Here is an 11484-nt window from a genome sequence, read left to right as displayed (position 1 = left end):
CTATACCAGTTCCGTAATTTAGGAACATATAAGTCTGATCTAAAATATCTGTTCTTATATACAATACAGATGTCTATGGAAATAATTATACCAGTTATACGACTAAAACCCATATTATTAATATATATGATATCAGTTATAAATATAATACTGATATAATATATTATAAATATATCATTTATTGCATTTTTAACCATCCAGGAAGGGAAAATATATCGTATTTAAAAAAGGAACTGATTTAAAAACCTCTATAGAGATCAGTTCAAAACTGATATGTAAACCAATGAGAATAGATATCACGCTTTCCTATATCGAATTTTAGGAGCCTTAGATATCGGTAAATTACTGATATGTATGAGCTTTTTTGTAGTAGTGTCTCCTCTTCAAATTGGGTTCCGAGTTGAAAGGCATGAAGTACTCACTTGGAAATGCTTATGAAATGACCATGAGCATCATTGAAGACCCATTAGCCTTTGGTAAGTCAATAAAGTATTTACTATTTAGGGTTAAATTATGCATGTGAATTTTATCTTTATTATATTACTCATATATTACTCTACTTTTGAAAATTACTTAGTCTCATATATTTCTTCGATCAACTTGGTATATAGGCTTTAAGGAGACTCAATCAGCGTGCTGCGGAAGTGGAAGGTTAAATGGAGTATTCCCATGCTTTTTCTTTATAAACCCCAACCTTTGTCCGAATCGGCGAGAGTATTTGTTCTGGGACTTGTATCATCCAACTGAATTTGCTTCGGAACTAGCAGCACTAACCCTCTACGGCGCAGGAACAAGATTTGTGACACCCATGAATTTCAGTCAATTGGTGGCTACTCATGTTTGATATCATCGATCAGCTTCTTCGATCCCGACAGACCCACCAAAAATAAATCACTTTTTATTGTCATTTATTTATCCAAAAATAAGTTGAATTTGTGATGATTTGTGATGCTTGCATGGTTTTGATCCATATGTTTGGATCGAAATAACACTAAATTATCGATTTCTCTATTCGACAAGTGTGGATAAGTTGTTTTCTTTTTGTTTGGTAAATGTCAAAAGAGGTTTTGCCATTTAAGGAAGATGTGTGTTTCAACTTTCAATGCAATTTTGCATATATTAAAAGTGACGCATGGATTAGATACATTCCTAATTTCTTTTTTTGGCACCAAACATTTTGGTATGTAATGTAATTAACATGTTAGTTATCCTGCCAACTAGTGTTATTATATTATTATTTTTTTGAAACTAATAAAAAGGGAATCATATCGAAATATATAGTCTAAATAGACAAATAATGAGTTTTTTTTATTGATTAATTAACTAACGTTTATGAGTTTTAAACTCAAAATATACTCCGATAAAGAAAAATGGAGTGTCATCTAGTAAACCAAATGATAATTGACTTTGCATTTTATTACACATTAATGTTTAGATGAACGATCTATTGTAAGCTTGTATTTGAGTATTGAAATTTTCAACCGTTGAATATATTTAGGCGCCAAAAATATGGTGCTCATTGTAGACTTAACGGTTAGATTCTATCCAACCGTTGTTAGGTGCTCATAGGCCCCAAAAATATGATACTATAAGCATTAAGAATTGGATTTCATTTGACCATTGTCAGTTTCTCATAAATGTCAAAAATATGATACCGAGAAAAATATTAACAATTAGATTTTATTCTACCATTGTCAGTTGCTCATAGGTGCTAAAACTATGACGGTCATTTGAGCTTTTACATAATATATTTAGGCGCCAAAAATATGGTGCTCATTGTAGATTTAATGATTAGATTCTATCCAACCGTTGTCAGGTGCTCATAAATCCCAAAAATATGATATTTATAAGCATTAAGAATTGGATTTCATTCGATCCATCCTCAGTTTCTCATAAATGTCGAAAATAGATACCAACAAAAATATTAACAATTATATTTTATTCGACCATTATCAGTTGCTCTTAGGCGCTAAAACTATGGCGCTCATTTGAGGTTTTACATTGTATTACAAATCCAAACTTCAACAGTTGAAACTCTTAGGTGTTCTTGGGCGACAAAAATATGGTGCTCTGTAGAGCATTTCTCTTGTATTACAAGTTCGAACCTTATTATCAAACTGTAAATCATATCGAAAAATCATTAAATTTGTGGAAATGTTATCTTGTGGAATTATCAAATTGAACCAGAAATTCAAATAAAAAGTTTAATATAATCAATGGTTGGGATTGAAAATCCAACAAAAAAATAAAAAAACCAGCTACAAAAACACAGGGCTTTATTGGTGGGGCCACCAGAGGACGTTAATAGCAGCCGTTATTCAGTGATTCTCATTTCTCCGATTGTGCGAGTCAAGATGGAGAGAGGAAAGGTACAATGGTCCGATCTGCCCAAGGAGCTCTGGCCGATGATCGGAAACTACCTCGACCACCGCGTCGACGTTCTCCGATTCCGCAGCGTCTGCACCTTATGGCGTTCCTCCATCCCTCCTTTCCAGCAGATCGTCCCTCCTCCTCTGCCCCTCCGACTATCTCACTCCGCCGCCGCCGCCGCCGACGGAGCCGCCGAACCCCAAGCCCTGCTCTCCCAAACCACAGTCTATCGCATGGAGTCGCTCGTCGACGACAACGAACCCAAGAGGAGATGGTTGGTGAAGTTCGAGGAGTCGGATTCCGGCAAATTGCGGTTGCTGAATCCGATCACCAATTCGCCGCTCAGGTACTCCCCTAACGCTTCTTTCAAGACCTTCAACTTGTTGGACTTTCGCGTTGTCGAATTGTGCAAATCTTATAGTCTTACGTATGCCAAGAGCTATGTGACTTTTGCTTCTGTGAACAAAGTGGCGGTCTTGGCTCAAACCCATTTGGGGGAGTGTGGAATAGTGATTATCTACAATGGAGGCAGGTTGGGGTTCATGAGAATTGGAGATGAGAAGTGGACCCTAGTGGATGAACAGAACTCTTACTATGATGATGTGATTGTGTACAAGGGTCAGTGCTATGTTGTTGATAAATGGGGAACAATTTCGTGGGTGAATTCGGAGTTGAAGGTGATTCAGTTTTCGCCTCCGTTGTGTGGGTTTGGTGGGCAGAAGCATTTGGTTGAGTGTTGTGGTGAGCTTTATGTGGTTGATAGGTACCTTGATAAGGAGAGGTCTGAGAATGAGAGGGTGTTGGGGTATCATGATTTTCAAGCTTTTAACCATATGTTTGTCCCTAGTGATGCTGAGGTAGTTGGTTTTAAAGTTTATAAGCTGGATCAAGAATGGGGTACATGGGTCGATGTGAAGGACTTGGGAGATCAAGTGTTTCTTTTGAGTCATGATGGTTCTTTCTCTGTCTCCACCAGAGACTTTGCTAGAGTGAAGGGGAATTGCATTTTTTTCACTGACTTTGCTAGACTTGCTGATTTTCGGGCAATTGGAAGATTGTGTCGTAATCACAGTCGTGTGTTCAGCTTAGAGGATGGTAGCATTAGGAGCCTAGCATCTACTGGCTATTCTCAGATGCTCTGGCCACCAACAACTTGGCTCAGCCCCGATTGATGTCCGTCTTCATGCTGATTGCTGGATGTGAGTTTGAAATATTATATTGTTACAATAGAAGTTTTACTGATTACAAGCTTTTAAATTTATATCCTTTTTTCCCCTGATATAACCATTGAATGAGGCAAAAGTGCATAGCTAATAAGCAATTGGAAGGAACTAATTTCGAGGGGTCGTGGGTCTTGAGTGTGCAGTAAGTGGCAGCATCTGAACAAGCTTTATTGATAAACAAACCTAGCTGTTTAAGTGTCTGGTACTTCTCTTAATTGATAAACAAGCTTAGTTGTTATGAATAGATTATATTTCTTAGACTTAAAATTTGGCGTTTTGCATCAAAATTTTGGTATCATTAACCAAGTTAACGCATGCAGTTCTTTTGGAAAAGAATGTTCATTCAACTCAATTAATTGTTGGCTTCAAGGGATGAAAACCCTCAGGGTTTAGTGCACATATTATGACCCTTAAGAAATCTTTTATTTAGACGAGAATTTCTTTTTCCTCTCAAGTATTTACAGACTGTCTAGCATGTAGATCAGAATGTTGATTTGAAGGTCCTCTATACTAACACTCTTGATGCATGATAAATGTGAATTTTACTACACAGGTAACCACATGAAGAAATAAAGGTCCTTCAAAACCTGAAATAGTATTATCAGGACTCAGGAGGGGCAGATTGAGTGTAGTTATTGAAATTTAAGAGAGAATTCTCAAATCTTCAAGAAAAGTTTTACCTAGAGCACATTTCAATCCTTATCTTTATGGAGAAATTTTCTGGTTATAGTCTTAGTAATCTGACTCATAGCATATGTGTGGTGATGATATAGAGACGCATAAAAACTTTAGGTATGCTCATGTTAAATAGATTTTTCCCCCCCTGAATATTCTGAATTATATATTGAATTCCAGTCTTCTAGCTAGTTTCACTAATTTCTTTTGGTATTAATTATTTCTCAACATGACCTTCGCAGGGATGTTGCTCACTGCTGAAGACCCTTTTTGTGCATTTCTCAGAGAAAGTGGATGGTCTACTTTCTCATGAAGAGTGGTTTGTACAATTTTCTCCAGTAAACTAGTGTAAAATATCACTGTCTAGTTTATCCAATGTTATTAGGGTGTAGCCTGCTAATGTTATTATGGATGATGTGTAGTGTGTACACACAGTCTATGTAAAAGCTATTCTCTCTTACTTGAAAACTACATTTTCTTCATGGTAGGTGTTTGATGTTATATTGGTGTTCTTAAATTCTAGCACACCTTCATTCTCAAATTCTACTTTTCTGGAGCAGTTTTGGATTGTTGTCCTGTGTGTCATTTTGAGACCAACATTATTGTGTTCAAAATATGTGCATCCAAGACTAATCAACAAAGACTCACTTAAAAAATCTTGTCGAATCTTTGACATCCCAATCATTAATAAGAAACGAAATGGGCAGTTGTAAATTAGGAAAATTTGGACTTTGAGAAACTAGCTGGCGTATAAGTTAATTAATCCTCCAGGACCACACATAACAATGAACAAAGTTATCGTACCTCCATTAATTTCTAATTGGAACCCAAAGGAATCAGCCAAACAAAGTATGCAAGAGCAGACTTGCATAACGTGTTTGACTTGACAACACGTTATGTAATATTTTTAGTATACATGCAAGGATTTGTACTATATGTTATTAGGTACAAAGTCTGCAACTGCAAGTCAACCACCAGTTAACTGAAGCAGATGGCCACCATGGATAGCAGCAGCAGAGTCGACTGGTCCAAGCTTCCAGTCGAGCTCTGGCCACTTATCGGCAAACACATCAAAACCCGAATCGAAGTTCTCCGATTTCGCAGCGTTTGCAGTTCCTCGCATTCCTCCATTCCTCCTTTCCAGCCTTACATTCCTCCAAAATTGCCTTTCCCCTTCTCCACCGGGCCCGATTCCTTCCTCTCCCAGAGCACCGTCTACCTTCTCAAACACTACCCGGAACCGGATCCGAATCCGAATCCGTCCACGTCATCATCACCACCACCTCCTTCTTCGTCCTCGGGTTGTTTGCTTAAGCTCGAAGACGGTAAGAAACTTCGGCTTCTGAATCCCATCTCCAGCCGCCGAATCAGGTACTTCGACGACGAGTTTCCAAAAGCTTTGACCATGTTGGACTTCACCATGGTCGAGCTAACTAAAGCATATGCACTCAAATACACAATTGGGTCTGGTTCAATTGCGGGTATAAACAAAGTGGTCGTCCCCCCTAACTTTACAGACTGCTCCATTCTTGTTATATATGAACAAGGAAAACTGGGTTTTGCCAAAAATGGGGATGAGAAACTGAAACTCATCGATGATCGAATTTCTGATTATAATGATTTGATTGTTTATAAGCGTCAGTCTTGTGTTGTTGATGGATGGGGTACAGTCTTTTGGGTCGATTCGTCGTTGAAGGTGGTGCAATTTTCGCCTCTGTTGGTTGGTTTCGGTCAGAGAAAGCATTTGGTGGAGTCCTGTGGAGTGCTTTATGTGGTGGACAGGTACCTTGATCAAAAACCAAGCACGCAAGACGATCTAGTTGGTGTTTATAGTCCTTTTCGTGGCAGACGTCGTAGCCAAAGATACTACGACTCTTGTCTGGCCAAGGCAGTTGATTTCAAGGTTTATAAGTTGGATGAAGAGTGGGGCAGATGGGATGAGGTGAAGAGCTTGGGTGATCAGGCGTTTTTCTTGAATGTCGATTGTTCTTTCTCGGTTTTGGCTCGAGAATTGGATGGGTGTAAAGGGAATTGCATCTACTTCTCTGATCAAAATGATGTTGGTCTTGCACTAAGAGATTTGAGTAGACAAGATGGTTCTGTATTCAACATGGAGGACCATAGCATTGAGAGGCTAGAATTAGGCAATTCCCAGATATTTTGGCCTCCCCAACTGGGCTCTTGGGCAAACCCATGATCCTATCCTCTGGATTGAGGCAAGTATGATATGTTGTTATATGATAATCATTTGAAATTGTTTATACTTATAGTTGATGTCTATCTTTGTTTGTTCTTTTCCATGTTCAACTTCATAATTTTGAGAAGCTTAAATGATTTCTTTGCAGGGTGGTCTTTTTAAATATTGTCTCTTGTCATATATGTTAGATGAGTATGGTTTGATTGATAAGATGTCCAGATTCCTGACTTGAATCACTTTCTCGTATAATTTCAATCACTCTGTATTGCATGATAGACCTTGATTTCCACACTGACTTGTATATAATCATATTAATTGGTGCGAAGATTTTAATGGAGGTAATAAGCAATTTGTCATGGCTCAAGCCAGATTTGTGTTTTTCACAGATCTCTTATGAACAAGGCTAGATGTATATTGAAACCCTATTTAAGTACTGGCTAGATTGGTGAAACGTTTTAGCGGTATACTCTAGTTTGGGGAAGACCATACAGAATGAGCCATAATTCTGCTAAGAAGACCCATTTCGGCTTTAAGGGACACTGAAGTGCAAGCATGACTCTATTTCTGATGCATATAGTTCATAGAAACCATGGAGTTAGATTCCTGCATTTTATATGTCATACAGGAATCAAACTGCAGAATTCCCATCATATAGATATGAAGGCCACTTTGAGCATTGATGAAATTCTCAAAATCCTGTGCCCGAGAAAACATTCATTTCCAATTTTCCATTGATTCTCCCTTGTTCTGTTTAGCAGAATATGGAAAAATCCTTTTCCATTGATTACTTCTTAACATAATCTTGACAGGTGAACTGGGAAAGAAATTTTCCATTTCAGAGAAGTTGGAGGTTCTGACATTTTATCAAACAGGACTTGCAACTTGCAAGAATGCAGTTAAAGGGAACTTATGCTACGTCTATAGCTTGAAGCTCTAGTTCCTCCATTGTTGTAAGGGTGAAATTGAAAAAAATAAATTTAGAGCCATACAATTTCAGATATTGATTATGGGACCTCCACATGCACATGGCATAATGTAATGTGTTTAATTTTTTTTTAATTTTTTCTAATCGATTGTGATTTTGTATCTTATATTAATTTTTATGACTATCAAAAGTAGAGAGTTAGAAACCAGTTCTAGTACTGAAGATAAATTTTCTAGTCTTTCTCAGTATTGTTATAAAGATTCTTGGCTCATGGCTTCATTCTGTTGACTGCATGTCATTCCAAGGATTGATTTAATTCATTTGGAATCAATGAATTTCTTATTTCAGTCAAGTTACCAATAACGAACTTTCTTGTTCCATCTCAGTTTAGCTACAAGGGAAAAAAATAGAGGATAGACGACTGTTAAAAAAGAAAAAGCTATTTGGTCCAATAAAGGATGGCGATTAGAGGCAATCCTAATGCGACCAGTTTTCACGAGCAAAACTTACACTCACTGCTCCTCCTCTGCCCCCTCATAGTAATTATGTTTTTACCGTCCAGTAATAGTAATATCTTTATATGATGAATTAGTTACATCAGATGTCGTGGGGTTAGACTCAATAATTTTTCATTCCGAGAATTGAAAAAATTTGAGGAGTCTAATTCTGGTACAATGCGTTTATTGGACCAAGTATCAAGTGGGGTTGCCTTGAAGACTAGTATAAACTTATAAAGTAGAAAACGTGGTAAAAAAATGTGTTACTGCTAGCGTTACTAGTTACTAGGATACAAGTGTGCAAGTGAGAAAGTCAATGAAAGCAGAAAGGCCACCATGGATAGCAGAGTCGATTGGTCCAAGCTTCCAGTCGAACTCTGGTCACTGATCGGCGAACACCTCAAAACTCGCATCCAAGTTCTCCGATTTCGCAGCGTTTTCAGCTCCTGCCGTTCCTCCATTCCTCCCTTCCACCATTCCATTCCTCCAAGATTCCCTTTCCCATTCTCCACTGGGCCCGATGCCTTCCTCTCCCAAAGCACAGTCTACCTTCTCCAACTCTATCCGGATCCGAATCCAAACCCAAACCCGTCCACCTCATCATCGCCTTCATCTTCCTCGTCGTCGTCTAAGGGTTGGCTGCTTAAGCTCGAAGAGAGTGAGAAGCTTCGTCTTCTGAATCCCATCTCCAGCCGCCGAATCAGGTATTTCAACGATTCGTTTCCAAAAGCTTCCAACTTGCTGGACTTCAAAATGGTCGAGTTGTGTAAAGCATATGCACTCAGATACGCCAATGGGTCTGGTTCAATTGCCGGTTTAACCAAAGTGGTCATTCCCCCTAACCTTAAACATTGCGCAATCTTGGTTATCTACAATCAAGGAAAATTGGGTTTCGCTAGAAATGGAGATTTGAAACTGACACTCGTCGATGATCGAATTTCTGATTATAACGATCTACTTGTTTATAAGGGTCAGTCGTATGTTGTGGATAGGTGGGGTACAGTGTTTTGGATCGATTCGTCGTTGAAGGTGCTGCAATTTTCGCCTATCTTGTTTGGTTTGGGTCAGAGAAAGCATTTGGTGGAGTCTTGTGGAGAGCTTTATGTGGTGGATAGGTACCTTGAACAAGAACCAAACATGCAAGACGATCGTGATAGACTTTTTTATCGCCTTCGTCGTCGTCGCCCGAGAGACTACGACTCTTGTGAGGCCAAGGCAGTTGATTTCAAGGTTTATAAGTTGGATGAAGAGTGGGGTAGATGGGTTGAGGTGAAATGCTTGGGTGATCAAGCCTTTTTCTTGAATGTCGATTGTTCTTTCTCGGTTTCAGCTTCAGAATTGGCTGGCTGTAAAGGGAATTGCATTTACTTCACAGATCAAAATGATGTTGGTCTTGCACTAAGAGAAGTAGATAGACAAGATGGTTCTGTGTTCAACTTGGAGGACCATAGCATTCAGAGGCTTGAAGTAGGCTATTCCCAGATATTTTGGCCACCCCAACTGGGCTCTTGAGCAAACCCATGTTCCTATCCTCTGAATTGAGGTAAGTATGATATGTTGGTATATGATAATCATGTGAAACTTGTTTATATTTATAGTTGGTGTCTCCCTATGTTTGTTCCGTTTCCATGTTTAACTTCATAATTTTCAGGAGCTTAAATGATTTCATTGCAGGGTTGTCTTTTTGAATATGTCTCTCTTGTCATATATGTTAGATGAGTATGGTTTTATTGATAAGATGTCCTGATTCCTGACTTGAATCACTTTTTCATGTAATTTGAATCACAATGTAGTGCATAATAGACCTTGATTTCCACACTTGACTTATATAATCATATTCATTGGTGTGAAGATTTTAATGGAGATTATAAGCATTTATCATGGCTCAAGCCAGATTTGTGTTTTTCACATGAAGAAGGCTAGATGTATACTGAAACCCTATTTATGTTCTGGCTAGGTTGGTTAAATGTTTAAGCTGTAAATTCTAGTTTTGGGAAGACCATACAAAATGAGCCATAATTCTGCTAAGCAGACCCCTTTCTCGCTTTAAGGGACACTGAAGTGCAAGCATGACTCTATTTCTGATGCATATAGTTTGTAGAAACCATGAAGTTAGATTCCTGCACTTTATATGTCAAACAGGAATCAAACTGCAGAATTCCCGCCATATAGATATGAAGATCACTTTGAGCATTGATGAAATTCTCAAAATCCTGTGCCCGATGAAACATTTGTTTCCACTTTTCCATTGTTTCTCCCTTGTTCTGTTTAGCAGAATGTGGAAAATCCTTTTCCATTGATTACGTCTTAACATAATCTTGGCAGGTGAACTGTGAAAGAACTATTGCGTTTGGAGAAGTTGGAGGTTCTGACATTTTACAAAGAGGGTTCGCAAGAATGCAGATGGGGGAACTTATGACATTTTATCAAACTAGAGCTTGAAGCTCTAGTTCCCCCATTGTTTACAAGGGTGAAATTGAAAATGGATTTTTAGGCTATACAATTTCAGGTATTGATCATGGGACCTCCACATGCACATGGCATAATATACCATGTTCATTTTTTTTTTCTTTTAATCAATTGTGATTTTGTATATTATGTTAATTTTCATGACCATGCAAAGTAGAGAGTTAGAAGAGTTCTAGTTGAGTACCGAAGACAAATTTTTTAGTCTTTCTTTAGTATTGTTATAAAGATTCTTGGCTCACGGTTGCATATTACCCTTCAAGTTTAAAAATAAAATTCATTTTTTTTCTTTCTGTTGACTGCATGTTACTCTAAGAATCTCCAGCATCAATTACTGATTTAATTCATTTGGAATCGATGAATTTCTTATTTCAGTCAAGTTTTCCCATAACAGACTTTCTTGTTCCATTTCAGTTTAGCTACAACTAGTCTGTGGTGATCATGATGGTTCTTATATTTGGTTATTTTGAATGAAATACAAGGACAAGAAATAGAGGATAGATGACTGTTAAAAAAGGAAAAAGCTTTTTGTTCCAATATGGAAACATATGGAAATTGATTGTCTATGAGAAAAGTTACAGGGTGGGTTGAATTCAACTTCTTAATTAGGTTCCTCACTTTACGTTGTAGACATTTTCACTAAGCCAATGGGGGAAGAATGCGTTGAATTTTTGGTTTTCAAGTTGGGACTTGTTAATATTTACTCTCCAATTTCTTAATTGTCTTTGGGCCAAATTGAGCCGTAACACCACTTCCGTTTGAGGGGGAATGTTGAGGATCTTGGAGATTTGGAGTTACTAAAATAATGGATCTGGATTGATTTAGGCAATTAGTATCTATATCGATCTTTCCTTTTGTAAAACCTTACTTGTAGGATAAGTTATATAAATCCTTATATTTAAATTATACAGTTGACATTTAAACAAAAAGAAGAACAAGGATAGCAGAATTGAAATCCATTTTTTCTTTGAAAACATTATGTTATATTTTAAAGAGTCATTCACATTATGTGTTTATCTGGATTCAATGGTTCAAATTTTAAATAAAACTAGATAATTTTTCACAAGCCTCAATCTGCACCCGAAGAGGGTATAAGGTGAATGTGAACTCATCAGTGAATAAGGTAAAAAA

General features: G+C 37.6%; 3 protein-coding genes across 6 annotated transcripts; all 3 read left to right on the top strand.

The window, feature by feature from the left end:
• The first annotated feature begins 2327 nt into the window (after positions 1-2327).
• On the top strand, positions 2328-4750 carry LOC147284898 (putative F-box protein At1g65770). Of its 2 annotated transcripts, XR_015122277.1 has the most exons (3): positions 2328-3569; positions 3674-3795; positions 4511-4750. XR_015122277.1 is itself a non-coding variant. In XM_086243265.1 (2 exons), exon 1 carries the CDS (start codon positions 2355-2357, stop codon positions 3540-3542), a length of 1188 nt encoding a protein of 395 aa, XP_086099391.1. In that variant the 5' UTR covers positions 2328-2354; the 3' UTR covers positions 3543-3569; positions 4511-4750. The 2 variants fall into 2 exon arrangements, 1 of the variants encoding a protein (XP_086099391.1); XM_086243265.1 differs by lacking the exon at positions 3674-3795.
• A 361-nt stretch (positions 4751-5111) lies between these two features.
• Positions 5112-7910, top strand: LOC147284897 (F-box protein At4g35733-like). Of its 3 annotated transcripts, none has more exons than XM_086243621.1 (2): positions 5112-6488; positions 7275-7910. In XM_086243621.1, exon 1 carries the CDS (start codon positions 5260-5262, stop codon positions 6463-6465), a length of 1206 nt encoding a protein of 401 aa, XP_086099747.1. In that variant the 5' UTR covers positions 5112-5259; the 3' UTR covers positions 6466-6488; positions 7275-7910. The 3 variants fall into 3 exon arrangements, with proteins under 3 accessions (XP_086099747.1, XP_086099746.1, XP_086099748.1); XM_086243620.1 differs by having other exon boundaries at positions 5112-6484; positions 7275-7908; XM_086243622.1 differs by lacking the exon at positions 7275-7910 and adding an exon at positions 6614-7267 and having other exon boundaries at positions 5112-6484.
• Positions 7911-7946: 36 nt separating this feature from the next.
• LOC147284896 (putative F-box protein At1g65770) lies at positions 7947-11478 on the top strand. Its single transcript, XM_086243623.1, has 2 exons — positions 7947-9430; positions 10213-11478. Exon 1 carries the CDS (start codon positions 8224-8226, stop codon positions 9397-9399), a length of 1176 nt encoding a protein of 391 aa, XP_086099749.1. The 5' UTR covers positions 7947-8223; the 3' UTR covers positions 9400-9430; positions 10213-11478.
• Positions 11479-11484: the final 6 nt, after the last annotated feature.

The sequence above is a fragment of the Dryas octopetala genome, chromosome 5 (genome assembly GCF_963921425.1).
Source record: "Dryas octopetala chromosome 5, drDryOcto1.1, whole genome shotgun sequence".
NCBI lineage: Eukaryota > Viridiplantae > Streptophyta > Magnoliopsida > Rosales > Rosaceae > Dryas > Dryas octopetala.
This window is presented reverse-complemented; position numbering and strand designations above follow the sequence as displayed.